We start from the raw sequence: 26,735 nt of genomic DNA on the forward strand, positions 1-26,735 counted from the left end.
TTGAAAAAGGCTATAAGGCTAAATTATTCTTCTAGCATAGAAAAAATTTAACAAGTGGACCTATGGTCCATATAGTCAGTTGTCTTTGAACTTCGTCTTCTCCTGTGAATTGTCAATATATTGATAAATAGTTATATATTTTTTTTTAAAAAAAAAAAAGGAACCATGTTGGTAAGCGTCCAGTTATGGACCCATCGGTAAAGGAATTTCAGTCTTTATAGACACACAATAATTTTCGTTACACTAAAAAATTTGGCCTCGTATAAAGGCAAATAGTCGAAATGATAAACATTTCGTGTACTTTATCCAGTAAGCCTTAGCTATAAAGACAATAACAGCGTTACAGACATAACAATTAAGAAAGCTTTGATATTCTAGTGGCACATAATAAATATAAAATATCCTTTAAAATACTCTTGACAAATAGTTGTGGGTTATCTGAGATCAAAATTTTTAAGCCCTCTCTCCTGCATAAATAGGCTCTAGAATTCACTAAGCCTCAAAATAATATTGGGTACATAAAATAAAAAGCAGATGGAGAGTGATGCTGATCACATCATCTCCAAACAGCAAAAACAAAAGTATATGGATGGAGCCCTACCTGATATATTTAGGAAACTTTACCTAGTATGAAAGTAACAAAATACTCAGCAAACTCTAAAATAAACAAACTTTCCTTGTTATTTGAGTAATAATAAGCCTAAACTTGTAAAATAAAAGGGTAGAACTTGCCAAAACATACTTTTGCATTCAAAATATAATTGAAAACTGTTTCTTGAATAGACTAAAGGGTCTTACTTTGGTAAAATAAGAATAAAATTGAAAAATAAAGGGTAAAACTTGACGAAACACACTTCGTGTGTACAAAATTTAATTCAAAACACATTTAAATTGTATTACTTGAGTAAACATGGAGAATAATCCTGTAAACTTGGAAATCTCTCTCTCTCTCTCTCTCTTTTTTTTCTCTCTCTCTGTGTGTGTGTGTGTGTGTGTGTGTGTGTGTGTGTGTCCAAAATGTAATAAAAAACACGTTCAAATCGTGTTATTTGAGTAAATATTTGGCTAAACTTGTGAAATAAACAGATAAAAATTGAAAACTAACATTTTGTGTGTCGAAAATGTAAAAAAGTCTTTCCTGAATAGTACAAATAGTGTTATTTTGTAAAAAATTAACATAAAGTTGTAAAATAATAAGTTAAAAGTTGAAAAAATGTCTTTGTGAGTACAAAATTTAATAAAAAATGTTGCCTGAATAGTACAAATAGTGTTATTTTGGTAAAAAAAATAACATAAAGTTGTAAAATAATAAATAAAAAGTTGTAAAAATGTCTTTGCGAGTCCAAAATTTAATAAAAAATGTTGCCTGAATAGTATAAATAGTGTTATTTGAGTAATAATAAGCCTAATAAACAGATAGAAATTGAGAACACACACTTAGTGTGTCGAAAATGTAACTAAAACTCTTTCCTGAATAGTACAAATAGTGTTATTTTGGTAAAAAATTAACATAAACTTGTGAAATGAACAGCTAGAAGTTGAGAACACACACTTTGTGTGTCGAAAATGTAACTAAAAGTCTTTCCTAGTAGTACAAATAGTGTTATTTTGGTAAAAAATTAACATAAAATTGTAAAATAATAAGTTAAAAGTTGAAAAAATGTCTTTGTGAGTACAAAATTTAATAAAAAAGTTGCCTGAATAGTACAAATAGTGTTATTTGAGTAATAATAAGCCTAATAAACAGATAGAAATTGAGAACACACACTTAGTGTGTCGAAAATGTAACTAAAAGTCTTTCGTGAATAGTATAAATAGTGTTATTTTGGTAAAAATAAGCCTAAACTTGTGAAATAAACAGATAGAAGTTGAGAACACACACTTTGTGTGTCGAAAATGTAACTAAAAATCTTTCCTGAATAGTATAAATAGTGTTATTTTGGTAAAAATAACGATAAGCTGTGAAAATGTTTGACATAAAGTCAAAGTTTGGTAAAAAATAAACTCAATAATATGTTAAATAGCACACAGTATCATAAATTTACTACCTAAATCAATAATCAAAGGGGCCTAGGTTCGATACCCCGTGATAAAAGCAAATAGTGAAAACTGTAGGCCCAGTCCCTGATAGCACTCCCTTCTTCCTAGTACAGATAAAAAACCCTAACGCTTCGTTCTCCTTGTTCAAATTAAAATTCTCGCTCCAATCTAATTGGGTATCCAAAAATCCTTTTTTTCTTGTGTTCTGGGCAACCTTGGCCTTCTTTGACGGAAACCTGTTCTAGGATGCAAGCGACGCACAGTTTCAAAAATTTGACCCTTGCTGCGCATTCCAGACATCCTTTGTTGTCTGGTTCAATCCCTTCCCATGCCCTACAGTATTGCATAGCTTTCCCCTGTTCTTGCGTACTGGTTAACCTTGGAAAACCGGTTCTAAAAATCTACCGACGCGTTCTCTGATTGGTCAATCGGGTTCTTTGTTTGTTCTGACGTTGTGACGACATTTGACCTTGACCGCAACTTCTCCCATATTCCTTTCTCCTCTACCTGCGCGGAGTTCACAGTCTTCTGTCTGGCATCTCGTACCATCGTCTTTCATAACATAATGAAATTATTACATAGTACTAATTAATAACATTACATATCGCGGGTTCGAGTACCGGGACCGTCTTCTTTCGTACTATTAACACCTTTCATAGCGGTTCATAAACCATAGAAAACTTATTTTCAATATTATAAACATTAATATTAACATTTTATACATTACATACTTTGCAGTAATGAATATAAAAACATATGCATAGCGTTTAGTACCTCTAATTACCTTCTATATACATATTTTTCATAAAATAAATAATTATATATTCATAAAAAGTTATAAACATGCAAATCCATAAATGTAAAGTATTCTAAGTACATGCAAATTAGTTCAAAGTACGTGCAAATTAATTAACACTCGTGCAAATTAGTTCTAAGTACGTGCAAATTAATTGCGAATATTAAATAGCGATTGACTTTATCTCAGATACCATCTACTAACACCAAATCTACTGGACGCGCGCAGGTTCGAGTCTCCTGGGGGAAGCGTAACAACTTTTCTCCTGAGATTTCGGGCTGTGTATGGAACCGGTGGCCAGCCACCATCGTGAGGAAATTGGGGAGCTACGATGGGGGTTCGTCGTGCTGACCACACGTCACCCCGTAAGTGGTTGGATGATCTCTCACCTAGGAAGTTCTGAGTGAGGCTTAGGTAGGTCCTGGCCCTTACGGGCTGCTGTGCCACCCACGGGTTATTATTATTACTATTATTATTAATCTGACTACCATGCGAGAGACCCGGATTCGATCCCCGGCGGCGAGGACCCAGCGTCGTATAAAGTGGGTACCTAAAGGAAACTTTTGGAGGTAAAGGCGGCCAGGGGCGTGGTCCAGATCACATCACCCCACCATCGGCCGTGATGAAGAAAAGTGTGGGACCCTAACTCCACACCCGATATACGTCCTCATGGCGTAAGCGCAGGAGCACTTTACTTTTTTAGTGGCTGGCAATACTGTTTGTTCTCATTTTTTCATGTCACTGGAACGAGCTAAATTGACTGAATTTCTATGATCATTGATGCATTTCGGAGAATAATTCTTAGCCTACATAGAGCTATAGTACTTACAGTCAGTGTGCGAATTAAGCCTTTTTCTTTGCGGGGGGGGGGGGTGCCCACTCAGTGTCGTATTTGTGATTTCATTTCCTGCGGGGTGTTTTATGAGGGAGGTTTACAAATATGTACATGTTACCAGTAGTACTGCCTTCAGTACTAAGTACCTGCACAGAAAACTAAATGCATCATATCGGTTGATGCACCAGAATGCATCGATTGATGCATTAAAGTGTGTTTTATGGCTTCTTCAAAGAATCAGATTCACATTTGAATGCATTTGAGTTCATTTTTGTATGTCGTGAAAGAAACACCAAAGTGCATCATTTGATTCAAGTGAGGATTTATTTCAGTCGAGATGCACTTCAATACATCAGATGATGTTCCTTGATGCACCTTCCTGCATGTTTTTTTGATGATGCACTTAAACGTTTGGTCTGAGATACAGAGTTTACGTAGCTCAGACGAAATGTTTAAGTGCATCATCAAAAAAGATGAATTCTGGTGCATCAAAACGCATCAAGGTGCATCAAAACGCATCAGCTGATGCATTGAAGTGCATCTCGACTGAAATGAATCCTCACTTGAATCAAATGATGCACTTTGGTGTTTCTTTCACGACATGCAAAAATGCACACAAATGCATGAAATGTGAATCTGATTATTTGAAGAAGTCATAAAACACACTTTAGTGCATCAATCGATGCATTCTGGGGCATTAATCGATATGATGCATTTAGTTTTCTGTGTGTAGGACAATTAATCTTGTGATAACATTTACACGTAATTTTTAAACAGTATCCTTATATTCTATGAAATCCCACCGCGCCAGAAATGGTCCTTTCAGAGACAGAGAAAACGTGACCAAATTTCCAATGGGCGTTCAACTCAATGACGGAGTACGGTGAGAAATGGTATAATATGCGTACAGGGTGGCCCATCCTATACTTTCAATTCCATTTTCTTTAGCGGGGATAAAAACATCCCTGGCAGGAATTACAAAACTTTTCTTCTGCCGGGGATTTCTGGAGGGGAAATCCCCGGCACCCCTCTCCCCGCCCGTTAATTCGCACACTGCTTTCAGTTCTCCATGCGTTAGAATAGTCGCCATAACTCACTACAATAACTCTAAAAATTATACAAAATTACGGAGCACAGTAAAGCTACATCACCTGTCCATTTGCCAAGGTTGCCAGGTTCCCTATTATCCATAGAGAACGACATCGCCTCATCTCTAAATCATCGTTTCTCAACCTATGGGGCGTGACCCACTGCTGGTCCCGAAGGGAATTTGGTGGGTAACGAAGTCGGGCTCGAAAATTGATTTACTGTCTTAAAAACGTATTATATTTAGATTACTACGATATATCGTTTTAACAATTTAAATTAAACCTATGTTGTACAGTCAATGGCAAAAAATTATGGTACGCAAATTGTCCACCACTATTTTCATTACTTTTTATTCTACATCCTGTGTTGTTTTAAGGAATGAAACTATGTTGGTTCGAAGCAGGCATTGTTCTCTGCTTATTGACGTCATTATTTCAATTCATTGTCATCACATTGTGTAATACAGACCGAATGAAACTGATGATGGACAATTTGCTCACCATTATCTTTGTGATATGCCGTTGGGTGTACGTAGTCTAAACTCTGCATTTCTGTCATTCGCGTTCTACTATTGCTTTATCGGCATCTCTGAATTTGAGCATGTGTGTTTAGTTAGATGTTAGACTACAGTAAATTAGTATGTGTAATTTGATACTCGATGTTAGCAAAAGATATGATTATTAACTGGGTACACACCCCTACAAGTAATTCTTTCGGCGCCCATGCTAGTGGTTGCCATGAAGTGTAATATCCTTCAAAGTTGGTCCCGGACTGAAAAAGGTTGAAGGCACTGCTCTAGGCTTTAGAAGTCGTGAGCGAATTAAGCTCCAGGAAAAGCAGAGAAAGACATTTTTATGGTGAGTTAAATTATTAAATAAAATGTTAATAATTAATTAATTACTTAAATTTGGTAATACTTCTACTGATGTATGCCTGAAGTTGTTGTAAAGATTTAGACCGAAATTTTAAATTTAAAGAACGCATGGGGGCCTCACATTCTAATCTCGTCCAGGGCCCTTCGATTTGCTACTACGCCAATGCTCTTGCGCGCAATTCAGTTCCTCCCGATGAAGCTTGGCTGAAAAATAGGCTTGTCTCGTGTTGTGGTTTATGTTCTGTAATATTGTACGCGTGTTTGTGTGTATGAGTGTTTCTATTTGGTAGAGAAAATAACATGGATGGTTATTGCTTGCTCTTGAAGGAGATGACAACGAGTGTTTTTGTAAATTGTCATCACTTTAAAGTCAGTGGCAAGCCCCCCTCTTATCCTTGATACCTAAAATTACCTAGCATGCAGTCGAAAATCTATCTCCTTAAGATCCAACTTAGTCCTTTATGCGAATCGGGTTTGGCAACACTGGTAGGTAGTGTGCAGTCGCTAAGAGGATATGATAGTACGTATTTGCAACACCTCAGGAACCTCGTTGTCTGTTCATCGTTGTTGATTTTTTGTTGTTGTGTGCGACCTGTGGTAACTGTCGCGATGAAATGTATAAATTGGCAGTGTGAAGTATTACTTTAAGAAAACAAGACACATTAGAATACTAGACTGGCCTACACAGAATTTGAAGCTAGAGGAAGTGTTCAAAGAAGGCAGTGAATTTATTCGTAAATTTCGTGTTTAAGCTTGCGAAATGTGCTGTTACTTGAAGGACAGATGGTGGATTCCAGCTACAAGCATGCATGAAGCAGTTGACTGGTAAGTTTGAAGTTTTTAGTATATTAGTAGAGGTTCTAGTATCGTAGATATAAGAGCTTTTCCATGAGGTATTTACTTCGGTGCCACATTTCACACATCGATTCGTCGTGTTGGACAGGCAACGATTTCTACTCAACTTCTTACTAGGTACGTATTTTCTCGTACAATGCATGTAAATATTCGTCATTATACTTGATAAACTTACATGAAATTAACTTTCCCTCTTCTGTAGTTTTACTATATGTTAGACAATGATACCAGAGCGTATAGAAGAGGAAGTGTGTGCACTTCGGTTTCTTCCCGTAAGCCAAGTGAATAGAGCGGTGCCCCACCGAAACACTGGCAGCACCTTCGCTTGCGACGAGCGTCTTCTGCTTGCAGTGCGGCCGCGCATTATGTAGAGCGTTGTGTTTTGTTGTGCTATAATAACATTGTGTACTTTAATTAATGACAACGTTGTTACGTTATTCAGTTTAGTGTCGTTAGATTTGTGATTGATCCGTTGTAACTAGTTTGTGTTGTGTTCAACGCATTATTATTGTGTTTGAGACAGCAGCGAGCGAAAACTACAAGATGATTACGTGTTTCCTACCCGTCTGTAGATCTGGATATGACTCCAGCACAGGCAATATATAAAGGACCAGAAGCACATACAACTTTAATAAAATGGAATGCTGTCCTTAGAGATAATCGAAATTCCTTCGCTTCAGAAAATAAACGCTAGAGTCCTTAAGAGTGACTTTAGAAAGTACTTTAGAAGTGTCCGAATATTTGTGGAAGAACAATTACAAGTACGTTTTGACAGGAAAATTTAATCAAGATCCTCTAGAATGCCATTGTTGTATATTGCGGTCGTTCACTTGTGATGATCATCCCTCCACTGTGGATTTTCTGCACTTACATATGTGCAATCAATTTACGTACCAGCAAAACTTCCTTTATTTTCGGGCGGAAACTGTGAATACAGGACTGAATCTCCTCTGACGTCTTTTGTTAATGAAATGCGAACTCTGGCAAGATAGGGTGACCAGACATACTCTGTTTAAGAGTATTATACTCTTTTAGAGGTTCATATTCTCTATACTCTTTTGAATTTGCAAAAATCCCCAAATATACTCTTCTCCTTGCTATTTAATTTCATTCATTATTTTACGCGTAAAAATGTGTTAAAATCCACAGAAAGAAAAGAAACAATGAGGGTAAGTGGAGGTCAGTACAGGCTGGGTCAAATTTAAAAGTGATTGTGCCTCTTATAAAAATCTTGTTTACTCTGCCTGGTACAAATGTTGATTGTGAAAGACTCTTCAGTGTTATTAAAACTTATTGGCGAGAGGAAAAAAGTACACTCCTGGTGTCAACACTGGAACAAGTAATGAAAGTGAAATTCAGTGTGGACATGACCTGTGAAGAGTTTGGACTGGCAACAGAGGACGATTTAATCATAATTTAATTACATTAGACCCATAAGTAATTTGAATCTGTAAAGTGTAGTCCTATTTTATAGGGGCTATAATGGAAGCAATAACAAATAGCCACCCTTATTTTCGTTGTCTTTTTGTTTTGTGCATGCGCACCTTCAACCTATAGACTATACTCTTTTTGGTCAACAAATATCTGGTCACCCTAGGCAAGAGCAACCGAAAATAAAAATCTTTCGGTGAAGAAGCAACCTAAAAATAAAATAAGGGAAACAATTTCCATTGTTGAAAATGAAATTCAAATACCGGACTGGGAAAACAACATAGCGTACTTAAATGAACAAAGTGTTGGTAAAGAATACTTGGTGTATCATTTGGCAGGATACACAGTGCGGTATATTTCAAAAGTGACGCATTGTAAACTGTGTACAACTTTTCTGCACGGGGAACCAACTAACGTACCTGCCTCACTTATGCTAATCCAAGACCATAGGCGCAGACTCCATGGGGCTGAATTGTGCTAAATGAACTTAACTTTAAATTCACATTTGAAATGTTCTAGACCATCAACTTTGGGGGGCTGAGACCGCTAAACCATCAACTTTGGGAGGGGGGCTATGACCAGAGACAGCAAAACACATGACTTATTATTATATACTAAGTATGTAATTATGAGTATTGTTAAAATTGATATTTTCGAGGAATCCATGGGCTTTTATGAGATTCCGAACACTGAGGCAAAACTTAAAAAAGGGAGAGTGATTCATTCATTAATTTATTTCAGTATTTCAGTATTCCAATAATTTTGACAAGTCGGCGCCCCTGTCCAAGACTATGGTTCGGGTGACGGCTGTAAATACCTTACCTATGCATCGAAAAGTGTTTATGATTTGCTGTTACGAGTGGAAGATGTTGTTGGAGAGAAATTATCATATGCTAATAGTTTATGGGGTGATATATTTTTTGAGTGTTTGGACAATTTAAATATAATTGCTGTAAAAACTTCGCAATTAGGATGCTGTGAAGATCATGTGCTGCGTACGCTACCTAAACTCGTATTTCACTATCTGAAATGTCGATTTTTCTTCCGCACCAAGGAGATAAGAAAGGAATTAAGTGCCTCGAAGACAGCAAAATCACCTCCGAAATTCTTCAAACTATCCAGCTGCTGAGCTCTTCTCCAAACGTAAGTAACATGCATTTTTGTTTCTTATGTAGTTAGCTATGTAAGCAACGCGAGCATCTTCCGCGCAGTCTCAAACGCCACCACTGCCATCTAGGCGGTGGACCACGGCAACTCAGGGAGTGCACACACTATTCCTTCTATACGCTCTGATGATACTATTGAATCTACTAGCCTTCCAGGTAATTATCCGATATTGTCCGTACACCTATCACTCGTTTATTTCGTTAATTTTAGCAATGATACTTACCTATTCTGCATTGCGGAAGATTCTTTAAGGTGAAGTTATGCCTTTTTCCATAAAATAGTGTCAACTTTTCATATTACGAGTCATTATTTGCCTTCCTTGTTCCGCTTGGGTAACAGACAATATGGCGTACACTTGTCATGGATCCTCGCGCGTCGTGCTTGTGTTTTGTCGATTTGGAGTGGGTATGTAGTGTTTCAACCTCCTTAACCGAAAAATACCTACTTTCGTGTTCATTATGTCATCACAAACCATTGACGGATAGCCCCAAAAAACCATTGACGGATAGCCTCAAAAATTATTGACGATAGCTCCACGAACCATTGACGGATAGCCCCAAAAACCATTCACGATAACCCCAAAAACCATGTACGATTGCCCCACGAACCATTGACGGATAGCCCCAAAAACCATTCACGATAGCCCCACGGACCATTTCCGGCAAGGTTAGGTTAGGTTGGGTTAGGTTAGGTAAGCATAGTTAGAAAAAAAGAAAAAATCTTGTAAAAAAGGGCACGTTTGGAAACACTGGCGAGACCGCGTGACTTTCGACGCTCGCGCCATCTGCACGTACATAATGGAAACAACGGCATAATGTTGTCGCTTTACAGAAAATGCAAGTTCCTTACATAAAAAGTGATTATTTATTGTACTGCAGCATTTCATGGTGAAGTTTTCAGTTTCCGCGAAAGAAAATACCTCGAAGAACTTCGACAATGCTACAGAAACTGATTTCAGTAAGTAGTTTCTCCTGTAAATTTGAAGAAATCCGTTCGGGCGATATCGCATATTTACTACATTCTATTTGTATGCTGGTCATACATCGGTGCAAAATATTTTGCTTATTTGTGGTATCCGCATCTGGAAATAAATATCAGCCTTCGTAAAACGTGTACCACTTGATACATTTCACCCCTGCAACCGCTTAATGGGAAATGCATATTTTCACGGTATGCATGTGATTTTGTTACAATGATTTTTTTGCACTTGTGATGGATTTATTTGGTAAGATTGTACTTGAAGGTACTGGTAATTTTACGTTGTTAGGTTAGGAATGTTGGTTTGATGTTGATAGTAATTTTACGTTATTCTTAGAATTTTCATGTGTTTTTGTGCATGTAGAATGAAATTTGCTTTAAAAAAAGTGATGGAAGTGGATCGGGATGTGAGAAGTTGGACTTGACACTTCTGGGCTAAATATCTTGCTTATTTGTCGTTTCCGCATCTTGAAACAAATTTCAGACTTTGTAAAACATCCAAATTTGTAGATTAAAAAACGTGTCATATTTCGTTCGAAAGGTTATCGTATAAGGAATTCAACAACGTAAATCGCAAAGCGACGAAAAATTACCTGGAGGAGGAAATCGATAAAAACTGATGTTGTCCGAATATGCGTAATTGAACGTACTGAGGAAATTTTTCGATGATGAAGCACATATTTAGGGGTGAAATGAGTGCTAATGGAACCTAACCTAACAGGCCTAACCTAACCTCGTAGGCATACCTCGTTCCCTTGAATGTTTCGTGGGGCTACCTGTGCATGGTTTTTGGGGCTAACTTGAATGGTTTGTGGGGCTATCGTGAATGGTTCGTGGGGCTACCCGTGAATGGTTCGTGGGGCTACCCGTGAATGGCTAGTGGGTCTATCGTGAACAGAGAGATGCCGGCTGTCTGCAAGCACGGTTTTGAACGATGCACTAAATTATTACTGGGGATAAACGTATTTTACACTATCTACAAGTTTTTGGAACCTGTTCATCTTCACGCACCATACACACGCACAACGCACCGCGAACGCAAAGAAGCAATCACCACGCAGAACGCAAACGAGCAAAGCACACGCATTCACAACGTGGACACAAAGACGAACCTGCAGAGTTGTTAACTCCCAGTGGTTAACACCAAAAGGCAATAAGGACGTAAAGTAGATTCTAGCCAAGTATTCATATTATTTGGTGATTTCAAATTAACCTCTAATTTTCTATATCACGTAAGAATTTTTCACAATGTCGTTCGAAGATATGGGCAAGAAACATAATTTAGATACCATTGATCCTCTGTAACCCCGCTAAAAACTTAAAATGTTGCATGGTTTGTGAAGATTAGGTTATTTATGGACGTCTTCCGTTGCTTTTAGCTCGCGGAGATGTGTTATTGTGAAGTAAAGTACTACTACTGTTAGCTTAGCCTGAACCAGTCCACCTGGAAGGCTTCTCGCAATTGAATATAGCATCGAACAGGACAATCCAAAACAACATCAGACGGGAAGTTGCCTATTGCTTCATAAATACAAAGTATCAGTGACGAAAGTCAATAAATTTACAACATTAAAATGTATTACAAAATAAAGTAAATCAAATTCGAAGAGCTGAAAACTGTAGAAACCAAAATAGAGGTGAAACTAACGTTAGGAGTGTTAGATTTATCGGTCTTAATAATTTTACGTTGTTAGGTTAGGGATGTAAATAAAATTATATAACATATTTTCTAGAGAATATTTTTTAAAAATATGTTTTTTCTTGCATTAAATTATAGCAGGGAATGATGATGTTCAATGGTAGATATTCGATGAAAATGCAGTACACAAAGGCAGTTTACAATGCCGTTTACCCATATTCGTATTGTATTGTACATGACTGTTATTACATTTATATGTCTGCCATTTATGGATTTGGTTGATAGAGGGTAATGTTCATATTTCTCTTTTTAACATAATGTCAGCCTTGTGTATTTTGTGGCTGGCTGACCTATATCTATGTGCGCTTTCTAAGGGTGTTATTTATTTGCATTCTCGAAGCTATATTGCATAAATCTTTAAAAGGTTAATGCACAAACCTTCAATGCAGCAACAGTGTAATTGTGATCCCTTATCCATACATATTCCGTGAGCCGGTCGTCAAAGCATTTGTGGTCCAGGAGGGATTCTGTAAAACGAAATGAAAGAAAAATCAAGTACAGCAAATAACGTTGGAAAACCATAATCATTAACTATTAATGATCTGTTCTTGTCCATACTAATAGATATGTTATAAAACTAAATGCAACATGCCTTGAGGTATATGAGGAGGGAGAATATGGAGGTAGGTCCCCCAATCAAGGTATTTGTGGAGGTAATGGGATCATAATATAGCCACAGCTCTCTCGGATCACAATGCCGTTTTCATAAATTTATATCTAACATTAAAAATACGCAGTTGACAGTAAAAATATTTCCCAAAAACGAATATTCAGTGAACATAATATAAGATACTTTAGGTTATGTCTAGAGAGAAAACTGGACTGATGTCATTAGTACAAAATACCAAAATAAATACAATAATTTATTTTCAAGTACACTGAAATATTACTTTCATTGTGCTTTCCCAATAAAATCGTACAAAATTAATCTTAAAGATGGGCAATAGAAGGCATAAAAAAGTCATGTGAGACTAAAAGAATGTTATAAGAGGAAGCAACGAATTAATTTAACAAGCTGTCGCACCCGAAGGTCGCGGGTTCAGATCCTGTGGCAAACATATCTTATGAACTATAAGTAGACGGTTGTTTCCTAGTCACTAAAGAAGAATGTGCAACGATCACTTCGTAATCATATTATACAATTTCAATTAATTCACTGCTGCATAAATATCTTTAAAGAAAACGCGAAGGTGACAATATTACTTCTATGAGTTTACGTATTACAAATGAAACAATGTTATATGCAGTTCACTTTTGACTCGAATCGGTTTCGTCACATACACAGCTACTTCAATGTCAAATTTCCAAATATTATGCAATTTATACAGCGCTTAGCAAAAATGAATAACATAAAAAATAACGTTGATCAAAAGTAATTGTTACTATAGAAAATTTTATCTTTTAATAGTGAATTCTGTAACATATAGTGTAATTATAATTTTGATAAACATACAATCATATTGTAAGAATCGAAGTAACTGTCACGAATGAGAGAATAGTATATTTCCGTATCTTTCCTCTACATTTTTAACTGGCGCGTTACACGCCAAATCTTGACAAAAAACACCGAAAATGTATACGGCCTTAGTCTACTATGTGTCAAGATTCAGAGGAACGTAACTCTGAAATGCGGCTTTCAAATTTTTAAACATATCTCTCAAACTGGGTGAATGTTATGATATCGGAGATGTTCAAAGGACATACAATATTAATCGCATAATTCAACTGCGTCTTGGAACATATTTTTCATGTTTTATGAATTTTACATGAAGTCATGGAACACAGGTTGACAACTAATAATTAAAAGTCATAAAATTGATTTCTCATTCAGGAACAGGAAGATTTATTTCACAAGTTTTAAAGGGTAACTCCCCTGTTCTACAGTAGATCTTATTTTATTATTTTCTTTATAACTTACGAGGTCTTTCCATGTGACTTACTTTGTATTTTTCTTAGCTAACATTACTGCCATACCTAGGAAAGACACACTTATAATTTTTTCAATATACTATTCCCTCCCTTGCTCAAGACACTATAGAGCAGAAAGTTGAAATAAGTTGTAGAGTCCCTTTCCCATAAGTTTAAATATAATGTTTACAGTCTGTTCCCGGGAATCTCTGCAGCAAGCGAAAGAAAACAAGTGTCTGCGCAAGAGCTCAACCAATGAACGGGTGAGAGGAGAAGTGAGTGCATGGATGGGAAAATGCGGCTGCAGTTACCAGCAGTTTGCAGCAGCGCGCACTGCTTTTCTCCGCCCACTCGCTTCCTCTTCTCTACCATTATGCGCGGCCTTGCTCCACACATTCCTGAGACAGATTGCAACAAAATGTAAAAGTTGAAAAGTGAGTACTTCGAATCAAAACCAAGGACGTAAATCTGAGGGTTTGCAATAAACAAAGAGTGGTATAAAATTGTATGGATTTAGAAGGTATAGTGTCGAAAAGTACTTATTTAAAAAGACACGAAATATATATCTAATCCATTGCAACCAATAAATCAATCAACTTCGAATTATACTGAAGTACTCACAATTCATGTGTTGGTACTTCAAGTCCTCTCTCTATGAGGCTCCAACATGGTCATCCAATGAAATTACATGCATTACGTCATTCAAGATTACCAGAACAATTTACAACAGAAATCACTAGTCCAGTGCCTTACTTCTTATGTGTGGGCAGAGGATTGTACCGTAAACATTGACTGACTGTCTTCTACAGTCCGTTTGAGAGCTTTTATGGAGAATTGTTTGACGTTGTATATACCTACATTGCAATATATAATATTAGGGCGGGCACTTGCGCCCCTGAGATAATCAGGAAAAACTTCAGGTAATTCGAATGGAGAAATTTATGTGTAGAAGCATAGACTATGGGTACCGTGAAATACAGCAAAAGAAGTGTTTTTGTTTGATATCTAAGCATCGTGTAAATGTACAGAAAGACAAAGAACAGTTCATCAACAAAGTGATGAGAGGAAGGAAGTCAAATCCATTTTCTACTTAAATAGTGGACTCAAGTTTGAACTTGAAAACAATGCAAAGGTAGTTTCAATTGTATGATTTGTAAAATAATATTGATATAATAATAATATAAGTAATAATAATAATAGTTGTTTATTTTAAAGTACCGAGAACACTTAAAAATAAACCTTATACAGCACTATGTCACAAAGAGTAATATTAAAGGATTAACTCATAATGGTTTTTACAGAAAATCTCATCTTATAGCTAAAGATAATATTTTAAGGGAAGTCTTAGTTAAAATCATCGATCAATTTTTTTTATAAATTCACCAACCATTTTTCAAATTTACTGATATTAATTATTTTTCCTTGTTTTGTATATTGGAACGTTATATACTATTGCATTTATAAAGTATTCACATCATCCTATTAGATGACGATGATAATAATAATAATAATGGAGGGTAAAAAATGAGTTTTTATGGCTGAAGGGTAAGATAAATTCCACTCTTTCCCCAGTGTTCGAAGTGGAAATTCCTGGCTGGGGGATGCTGGGTACTTAAGTATTATACGGACTACCTCACTTCAGACTGTCTGTTAGTACACGTTGTTAGGTTGGTTCTATTAGCATAAATAATACATTTTCAGTGTATTTATGCTAATAGAACCAAACTTAACAGACCTAATCTAAAAACATAGGTACTAACAGACGGTCTGAAATGAGGTAGTCTGTATAATACTAAGGTACCGTATGGCTTTGCACAGTTTGGGGAAATTTGGGGGAATGCTTGTAAGTAGAAGTTGAATACGATAGTGGCTGTCGCTATTTAATATTCGCAATTCATTTGTATGTACTTAGAACTAATTTGCACGTACTTAGAATTCATTAGCAAGTACTTAGACTACTTTACATTTATGTATTTGCATGTTTATAACTTTTTATGAATATATAATTATTTATTTTATGAAAAATATGTATATAAAAGGTAATTAGAGGTACTAAATGCTATGCATATGGTTTTATATTCATTACTGCAAAGTATGTAATGTATAAAATGTTAATATTAATGTTTATAATATTGAAAATAAGTTTTCTATGGTTTATGAACCGCTATGAACGGTGGTAATGGGTGTAGGTACAGGACCAATTACGATTGGGGACGGTCCCGGTACTCGAAGCCGAGATATGTAATATTATTAATTAGTACTATGTAATAATGTATGTTATTATTGTATGAAACACAATGGTACGAGATGCTAGACAGAATACGGTCTCTGAATCTCGACTCGGCGGTGAAGGTAGACGAGAAAGGAATTTGGGGAAGTGCGGTGAAGGTAGACAGAGAGAATGAATTAATATTCAGCGCAGGTAGACGAGAAAGGAATTTGGGGAGTGTGCGTTCAAGGTCAAATGACGTCAGAACGTCAGAACAAAGAAGGAATCTGATTGACCAATCAGAGAACGCGTCGGTAGATTTTCAGAACCGGTTTTTTCAAGGTTAACCAGTACGCAAGAACAGGGGAAAGCTATGCAATACCGTAGGGCAGGGGAGGGATTCAACCAGACAACAAAGGATGTCTGGAAATGCGCAGCAAGGGTCAAATCTCTGAAGCTATGCGTCGCTTGTAGAACCGGTTTCCGCCGCCAATTAATATTCCGCTCAGGTTTGCCTTCAAGGCACAGGACGCTTTAGCGCAGGGTTTTTTTTATCTGTACTATGAAGAAGGGAGAGCTATTAGGGACGGGACCTACAGTTTTCACCATTTGCTTTTATCACGGGGTAACGAACCTAGGACCCTTTGATTATTGATTTAGGTAGTAAATGTATGTTACTGTGTGCTATTTAACTTAATTTTGAGTTTATTTTTTACCAAACTTTGACTTCATGTCAAACATTTTCACAGCTTATCCTTATTTTTACAAAAATAACACTATTTGTACTATTCAGGCAACATTTTTTATTAAATTTTGGACTCGCAAAGATATTTTTACAACTTTTTAACTTATTATTTTACAATTTTATGTTAATTTTTTACCAAAATAACACTATTTGTACTATTCAGGCAACACTTTTATTAAATTTTGGACTCAAAGACATTTTTTCAACTTTTAACTTATTATTTTACAACTTTAAGTTAATTTTTTACCAAAATAACACTATTTGTACTATTCAAGCAACATTTTTATTAAATTTTGGACTCACAAAGACATTTTTTCAACTTTTAACTTATTATTTTACAACTTTATGTTAATTTTTACCAAAATAACACTATTTGTACTATTCAGGCAACATCTTTTATTAAATTTTGTATTTACAAAGAGATTTTTTCAACTTTTAATTTATTATTTACAAGTTTATGCCTATTTTTTACTCAAATAACACAATTCTATCTGTTCAGGAAAGACTTTTAGTTACATTTTCGACACACAGAGTGTGTGATCTCAACTTATATCTGTTTATTTCACAAGTTTAGGCTTATTATTACCAAAATAATACAATTCAATCTGTTCAGGAAAGACTTTTAGTTACATTTTCGACACACAGAGTGTGTGATCTCAACTTATATCTCTTTATTTCACAAGTTTAGGCTTATTATTACCAAAATAATACAATTCAATCTGTTCAGGAAAGACTTTTAGTTATATTTTCGACACACAGAGTGTGTGATCTCAACTTATATCTGTTCATTTCACAAGTTTAGGCTTATTATTACCAAAATAATACAATTCAATCTGTTCAGGAAAGACTTTTAGTCGCATTTTCGACACACAAAGTGTGTGTTCTCAACTTCTATCTGTTTATTTCACAAGTTTATGTTAATTTTTTTACCAAAATAACACTATTTGTACTATTCAGGCAACATTTTTTATTAAATTTTGCACTCACAAAGACATTTTTCAACTTTTAACTTATTATTTTACAACTTTATATTAATTTTTTACCAAAATAACACTATTTGTACTATTCAAGCAACATTTTTTATTAAATTTTGCACTCACAAAAAACATTTTTCAATTTTTAACTTATTATTTTACAACTTTATGTTAATTTTTACCAAAATAACACTATTTGTACTATTCAGGCAACACTTTTTATTAAATTTTGGACTCACAAAGACATTTTTTTACAACTTTTTAACTTATTGTTTACAATTTATACCTATTATTAACCTAAATAACACTATTTATACTATTAAGGAAAGACTTTTAGTTATATTTTCGACACACAAAGTGTGTGTTCTCAACTTCTATCTGTTTATTTCACAAGTTTAGGCTTATTATTACCAAAATAATACAATTCAATCTGTTCAGGAAAGACTTTTAGTTACATTTTCGACACACAGAGTGTGTGATCTCAACTTATATCTGTTTATTTCACAAGTTTAGGCTTATTATTACCAAAATAATACAATTCAATCTGTTCAGGAAAGACTTTTAGTCGCATTTTCGACAAACAAAGTGTGTGTTCTCAACTTCTATCTGTTTATTTCACAAGTTTATGTTAATTTTTTTACCAAAATAACACTATTTGTACTATTCAGGCAACATTTTTTATTAAATTTTGAACTCACAAAGACATTTTTCAACTTTTAACTTATTATTTTACAACTTTATATTAATTTTTTACCAAAATAACACTATTTGTACTATTCAAGCAACATTTTTTATTAAATTTTGCACTCACAAAAAACATTTTTCAATTTTTAACTTATTATTTTACAACTTTATGTTAATTTTTACCAAAATAACACTATTTGTACTATTCAGGCAACACTTTTTATTAAATTTTGGACTCACAAAGACATTTTTTTACAACTTTTTAACTTATTATTTACAATTTATACCTATTTTTAACCTAAATAACACTATTTATACTATTAAGGAAAGACTTTTAGTTATATTTTCGACACACAAAGTGTGTGTTCTCAACTTCTATCTGTTTATTTCACAAGTTTAGGCTTATTATTACTCAAATAACACAATTCAATCTGTTCAGGAAAGACTTTTAGTTACATTTTCGACACACTAAGTGTGTGTTCTCAACTTCTATCTGTTTATTAGGCTTCTTATTACTCAAATAACATTATTTATACTATTCAGGCAACATTTTTTATTAAATTTTGGACTCAGAAAGATATTTTTACAACTTTTTAACTTATTATTTTACAAGTTTATACCTATTTTTAACCTAAATAACACTATTTACACTATTCAGGAAAGACTTTTAGTTACATTTTCGGCACACAAAGTGTGTGTTCTCAACTTTTATTTGTTTATTTCTCAAGTTTAGCCTAATATTTACTCAAATAGCACGATTTGATCGTGTCTTTTATTACATTTTGGACACACACACACACACACACACACACACACCCCACACACACACACACAGAGAGAGAGAGAGAGAGAGAGAGAGAGAGAGAGAGAGAGAGAGAGAGAGAGAGAGAGAGAGAGAGAGAGATTTCCAAGTTTACAGGATTATTCTCCAAGTTTACTCAAATAACACAATTTAAATGTGTTGTGAATTAGATTTTGTACACACGACGTGTGTTTTGTCAACTTTAACTCTTTCATTTTTAAGTTTATTTTACCAAAGTAAGACGGCTTAGTCTATTCAAGAAAGTTTTCAATTATATTTTGGATGCAAAAGTATATTTTGTCAAGTTCTACCCTTTTATTTTACAAGTTTAGGCTTATTTTTACTCAAATAACACAATTTCATCTATTTAGGCAACATTTTGTTTCTTATATTTTACTCACAAAGACATTTTTTTCAATTTTTAATGTATTATTTCACAAGTTTATGTAATTTTTTATTCTAATAACACAATTTTAACTATTCAGGCAACATTTTTTATTGCGATTTGGATTTACAAAGAGATTTTTTAAATTTTTGTATTAAATTTTCTATTTATTACGTTTTGTATTTCACATTCACTAATTTTTAAAGTTTTACTTTTTATTTTTATCTAAAAACTAAAGAAAAAAGTATTTTTAACTAAAAGTTATTTTATAGTTTTCGGTTTTCAGATTTCCACAATGCTATTTTTGGTTCTGTATTTCTATATTAGGATATTACAGTTCTAAGGTGTGTATAATATTTCAAAGTATTTTCAGGGTGTATTTGTTAATGCATTTGGATGATAACTATTAGGTTTTTGGACGAACTAATGTTAAGAATATTTCAACCAATCAGAAAACGCGTCGGTTTTATTTCAACCAATCAGAGAAGGCGTCAGTTTGCTTATGAGGTATAAAAACTGCGTAAAAGCAAGCAGAAGCTATTTTGAGAAGTATTTCTGAACCATTGCGTCAGAGAAGACATCAAGTTGAGATTATTGTCTGAGATTTGAAGACAAAGAACTCAAAAGAAGCTATAATTAAGGTAAGTGAATTGTTACATATATGTATGGTGCTTTTAAATAATGCGTAAATGCAAATATTGAAACGAAGAAAACGTCAATGCAAACCAAAAAGAATATGCGTAATGTGAACAAGTACTACAACTATTTTTCTATTTTTCAGGTGCTTCTAATTTTGTATGTGTGACTGAAAGGGACCATTAGTAAAAGATGGCGTCTTCAACCTCCACAAACAAGGCTAACCACACTGCGGTGAGTACCTCGCAAGAGATTTTACCACTGGAATGTATATTTCTCCACTAGTTTTTGAAATAATATATAAATCCAGAAAACAAAGAAACGAAAACAGTAAATACAGAAATGAATATGCGTAATATAAACAAGTACTACAACTATGTTTCTATTTTTCAGGTGTTCTTATTTGTGTACCTGTGAGTGGAAGGATCTATTACTGGAAATAACGCCAACAAAGTAACCAACAAGGACATGAGTCAAATAATTGCATCATGTCCATGTTTTTCCAATTATATCTATAAGGACTGTGTGTTGGAGACTTTGAAGAGGTATACACCTGGCAAGTATATTATATGCTGGGGATGTTATTCTAATCAAGGCAACCAATTAGCCCACGATTGTGTAGTTAACCATTTCTACGAGTGTGAGTGCGGATGCTGTAAAGATGAAGATTTACTCTCTGAACGTTATTTTATTTGCCAAGGAGAACGCTGTTTGAATAAATGCCAATGATGTTTTAAGTGGATGTGCGAGAGAATCCAGTATTATTTACAGGACTTGGATAACACAAAACATATTTTTGATTTTTATATTACTAACCATGAGGATGTTGCGGATGCTTTGACGGCACACGAGGTACAGACAGAATACAAAGCTTTTTATAGTGTATTATGTGAAATTTCAAACAATATCGTACTAGTGAAAACTCTTATAGATCCTATACGCTCAGCAGAGCTTACTTATGGTAGCACAGGATTTTTGTGAGAGTTGAATAGAGACTGACTAATAACACCGAAAATGGTGCAATACATTATTGATGTACAAGGATTTATTTATAACAGAAAATTTATATTGCGTGAGATTTGTGTGAGTTCTACAAATTTGGACACTGTGTATTATGCGCTTGTGAGTGTTCCCGATTATTTCAAAGAGAACAAAGAATCGCGCTGGGTTAAAGACAATCTCCATGCATTAATGTATGATATTCCTTGTGGATGTGAAATATACTATGTCCGGAGGGCAGTTAGGAACTTGAACTGTCAAGGTGGTACATTTTTCTGCAAAGGAAAATCCCAAATTATCAAAGATTTGCTTAATATTGATAACATTGTTGATTTACAAACTGTAAACTGTCCATCCCTTAAGAATTTGTATATGTTTCAAGGAGGATTGTGCAAGTATCATTCTGATACTTCTCCCCCAGCTGAACAAGGTTGCGCATTCAGAAATGTTCAAAGACTTGTATGTTGGTACAATAATAAAAATATTAATGTGTAATGTATTTAGTGCAAATAATAAAGATTTGTGAAAAAGAAATGTTTTCTATGTTGTTATTTAGTTTTAAAGCCTTTATTCAAGGTATTTTCAAGTATTACTGGTTTTTTGGCTGCATCAACACATGGGTTATTTCTATTTGGTTTATTATACGAGGCTACAATCACTATATGTCTATGAGGACTAAAATCCACTGATTGAACCTTAAAGCTTAGGTTTACTATGTATATTGATTAAACACAGGACAACACGAATCTTACAGAGGATTGTAGGAGGCATAGGCCCACACGCCAGAGCCTTATTAGCCTGCAAGAACAACTTGTATGTTGAATTGTGACTGTTTAGCAATAATATTTATAAAGTTTAAATCATTTTCATTAGATTACATATATATTTTGGATTCAAATAAAACACTCAAGTTAAGTTTTTTAAGTTTATTTTTATTTAATATACAAATATAGAATATATCAAATTTACATATATGAAAAGTACTCTACCAAAGAGCAAAAGTCACATAGGGATTACGATTTAGCCGATGCTGAAATTCTTCCATGAGGGATTTGTAGTAAGAAAGAAATTTTTGCCACTGTTTAAAGTTGAGGGTGACTCCACCAGAGATGCTGGTGATTTCCACTTTTATATTTTCTCCACTGCCCTCGAAGGTGAAGTAAGGTTCTCCTATAATGTCTATAGATCTGAATCTGTCTTTTTGTGTGGGGAATCTGTTTTTGTAAGTGTCGAAGATCACATCTGATTTGTAGACGCATGATGGGTACTCTTCTTTATTTAGGACAATGTATTTTTTTTTCATGTTTCAAAATCAATTCAGTGTCTGCGAAAGTACCTCGAATAATGATATCCATGTTGGCATCGATGATGAATCTGGTTTCTGGTTTTATGTTGTTCATTTGGTGTGTGCCTCTGATAGACTGCATTTTGGTTTGGTATCAATAAAAAGTTTTAAAAATATGCAACTAGTGCTACAAAAGGAACGGAAATTATCGACAATTTCTGGATTATAACTAAAATTCAGTTTGCCTTTTACATATCCAATATTTACATACCAACACTAACTAGACTTCGATTTATATAAATGTAGCAGGAACTATATTTCTGAGAATCAAACTATATTAGGATTATATGTTAAACTTATACAAAACCAGATTATTCTATGTAAGTATATTTATATTGACTGGATTATTTAACAGATCAAACAGAAAGAAGGCAAATTCCACTAAACGTAGGTGATTGCATGAAAATAACTAGGTCAAGGAGTGACCAACAGTGAGCTGAGGTTATATATAGAGGGTCGCTCTTCATAATTCTTACCTTCGCTGGATCGGCGAAGGAACGCACTTGTGGGCGGTAGAACCTGAATGGGCTCCACCAAGACATCGGAGACTCGAAGCAGATGTCTTGGTGGATGAACCCAAGTAGGGTCATAGGCGCTAGGGTCAATTTGGTTATTTCTTCTTGTATGAGGAACCAATTTGGCCAACTCCCCACATTAACTTACATTGCTTATAACTAATTAAATTTGAAGAAAAATTATAATCTCTTAGACTGTAAACATATTTTATATTTAGGCTGCACAAGATCCAATGATAAAATTAAAAAATGGTAACCACCCAGACAGGGACTCGAACCCTGGACAGATAGGTTAAAACCCATCTGAGCACAAGGTATTCTTTTTTTGAAAAGTTAGTTATGTTAAGAAATATCGTTTGAGAACTCTTTTGGTCTGGGATATAAGTGTAACTTGTTAAGTGTGCTAAACACAAAAACTTCAACATATTGTACTATGTAACTTCAATTTTGAAAGCTAACTGAACTCTAGCGTTTCGAATTACATATAGTAAAGACCTCTATAGTGGTGGTAAAATACATCCAGTCTGTAAAATTTTGGAAATGCTGTCTCCTTCTCTGTCGACCCAGACCAAAAGAGTTCTCAAACGATATTTCTTAACATAACTAACTTTTCAAAAAAAGAATACCTTGTGCTCAGATGGGTTTTAACCTATCTGTCCAGGGTTCGAGTCCCTGTCTGGGTGGTTACCATTTTTTAATTTTATCATTGGATCTTGTGCAGCCTAAATATAAAATATGTTTACAGTCTAAGAGATTATAATTTTTCTTCAAATTTAATTAGTTATAAGCAATGTAAGTTAATGTGGGGAGTTGGCCAAATTGGTTCCTCATACAAGAAGAAATAACCAAATTGACCCTAGCGCCTATGACCCTACTTGGGTTCATCCACCAAGACATCTGCTTCGAGTCTCCGATGTCTTGGTGGAGCCCATTCAGGTTCTACCGCCCACAAGTGCGTTCCTTCGCCGATCCAGCGAAGGTAAGAATTATGAAGAGCGACCCTCTATATATAACCTCAGCTCACTGTTGGTCACTCCTTGACCTAGTTATTTTCATGCAATCACCTACGTTTAGTGGAATTTGCCTTCTTTCTGTTTGATCTGTTAAATAATCCAGTCAATATAAATATACTTACATAGAATAATCTGGTTTTGTATAAGTTTAACATATAATCCTAATATAGTTTGATTCTCAGAAATATAGTTCCTGCTACATTTATATAAATCGAAGTCTAGTTAGTGTTGGTATGTAAATATTGGATATGTAAAAGGCAAACTGAATTTTAGTTATAATCCAGAAATTGTCGATAATTTCCGTTCCTTTTGTAGCACTAGTTGCATATTTTTAAAACTTTTTATTGATACCAAACCAAAATGCAGTCTATCAGAGGCACACACCAAATGAACAACATAAAACCAGAAACCAGATTCATCATCGATGCCAACATGGATATCATTATTCGAGGTACTTTCGCAGACACTGAATTGATTTTGAAACATGAAAAAAAAATACATTGTCCTAAATAAAGAAGAGTACCCATCATGCGTCTACAAATCAGATGTGATCTTCGACACTTACAAAAACAGATTCCCCACACAAAAAGACAGATTCAGATCTATAGACATTATAGGAGAACCTTACTTCACCTTCGAGGGCAGTGGAGAAAATATAAAAGTGGAAATCACCAGCATCTCTGGTGGAGTCACCCTCAACTTTAAACAGTGGCAAAAATTTCTTTCTTACTACAAATCCCTCATGGAAGAATTTCAGCATCGGCTAAATCGTAATCCCTATGTGACTTTTGCTCTTTGGTAGAGTACTTTTCATATATGTAAATTTGATATATTCTATATTTGTATATTAAATAAAAATAAACTTAAAAAACTTAACTTGAGTGTTTTATTTGAATCCAAAATATATATGTAATCTAATGAAAATGATTTAAACTTTATAAATATTATTGCTAAACAGTCACAATTCAACATACAAGTTGTTCTTGCAGGCTAATAAGGCTCTGGCGTGTGGGCCTATGCCTCCTACAATCCTCTGTAAGATTCGTGTTGTCCTGTGTTTAATCAATATACATAGTAAACCTAAGCTTTAAGGTTCAATCAGTGGATTTTAGTCCTCATAGACATATAGTGATTGTAGCCTCGTATAATAAACCAAATAGAAATAACCCATGTGTTGATGCAGCCAAAAAACCAGTAATACTTGAAAATACCTTGAATAAAGGCTTTAAAACTAAATAACAACATAGAAAACATTTCTTTTTCACAAATCTTTATTATTTGCACTAAATACATTACACATTAATATTTTTATTATTGTACCAACATACAAGTCTTTGAACATTTCTGAATGCGCAACCTTGTTCAGCTGGGGGAGAAGTATCAGAATGATACGTGCACAATCCTCCTTGAAACATATACAAATTCTTAAGGGATGGACAGTTTACAGTTTGTAAATCAACAATGTTATCAATATTAAGCAAATCTTTGATAATTTGGGATTTTCCTTTGCAGAAAAATGTACCACCTTGACAGTTCAAGTTCCTAACTGCCCTCCGGACATAGTATATTTCACATCCACAAGGAATATCATACATTAATGCATGGAGATTGTCTTTAACCCAGCGCGATTCTTTGTTCTCTTTGAAATAATCGGGAACACTCACAAGCGCATAATACACAGTGTCCAAATTTGTAGAACTCACACAAATCTCACGCAATATAAATTTTCTGTTATAAATAAATCCTTGTACATCAATAATGTATTGCACCATTTTCGGTGTTATTAGTCAGTCTCTATTCAACTCTCACAAAAATCCTGTGCTACCATAAGTAAGCTCTGCTGAGCGTATAGGATCTATAAGAGTTTTCACTAGTTCGATATTGTTTGAAATTTCACATAATACACTATAAAAAGCTTTGTATTCTGTCTGTACCTCGTGTGCCGTCAAAGCATCCGCAACATCCTCATGGTTAGTAATATAAAAATCAAAAATATGTTTTGTGTTATCCAAGTCCTGTAAATAATACTGGATTCTCTCGCACATCCACTTAAAACATCATTGGCATTTATTCAAACAGCGTTCTCCTTGGCAAATAAAATAACGTTCAGAGAGTAAATCTTCATCTTTACAGCATCCGCACTCACACTCGTAGAAATGGTTAACTACACAATCGTGGGCTAATTGGTTGCCTTGATTAGAATAACATCCCCAGCATATAATATACTTGCCAGGTGTATACCTCTTCAAAGTCTCCAACACACAGTCCTTATAGATATAATTGGAAAAACATGGACATGATGCAATTATTTGACTCATGTCCTTGTTGGTTACTTTGTTGGCGTTATTTCCAGTAATAGATCCTTCCACTCACAGGTACACAAATAAGAACACCTGAAAAATAGAAACATAGTTGTAGTACTTGTTTATATTACGCATATTCATTTCTGTATTTACTGTTTTCGTTTCTTTGTTTTCTGGATTTATATATTATTTCAAAAACTAGTGGAGAAATATACATTCCAGTGGTAAAATCTCTTGCGAGGTACTCACCGCAGTGTGGTTAGCCTTGTTTGTGGAGGTTGAAGACGCCATCTTTTACTAATGGTCCCTTTCAGTCACACATACAAAATTAGAAGCACCTGAAAAATAGAAAAATAGTTGTAGTACTTGTTCACATTACGCATATTCTTTTTGGTTTGCATTGACGTTTTCTTCGTTTCAATATTTGCATTTACGCATTATTTAAAAGCACCA

At 34.6% G+C, this 26,735-nt stretch overlaps 1 protein-coding gene across 1 annotated transcript in view; it reads right to left on the reverse strand.

Annotated features, from left to right (window-relative positions):
* Ir76b (Ionotropic receptor 76b) overlaps positions 1-26,735 on the reverse strand; it is a 198,921-nt gene that overhangs the window by 151,381 nt on the left and 20,805 nt on the right. The window contains exon 2 of the mRNA XM_083129665.1: positions 12,143-12,231. Coding sequence (XP_082985791.1) covers positions 12,143-12,231 — 89 coding nt within the window. The remainder of the gene's footprint in view (positions 1-12,142; positions 12,232-26,735) is intronic.

The sequence above is a fragment of the Lepisma saccharinum genome, chromosome 10 (assembly GCF_977018435.1).
Source record: "Lepisma saccharinum chromosome 10, izLepSacc3.1, whole genome shotgun sequence".
NCBI lineage: Eukaryota > Metazoa > Arthropoda > Insecta > Zygentoma > Lepismatidae > Lepisma > Lepisma saccharinum.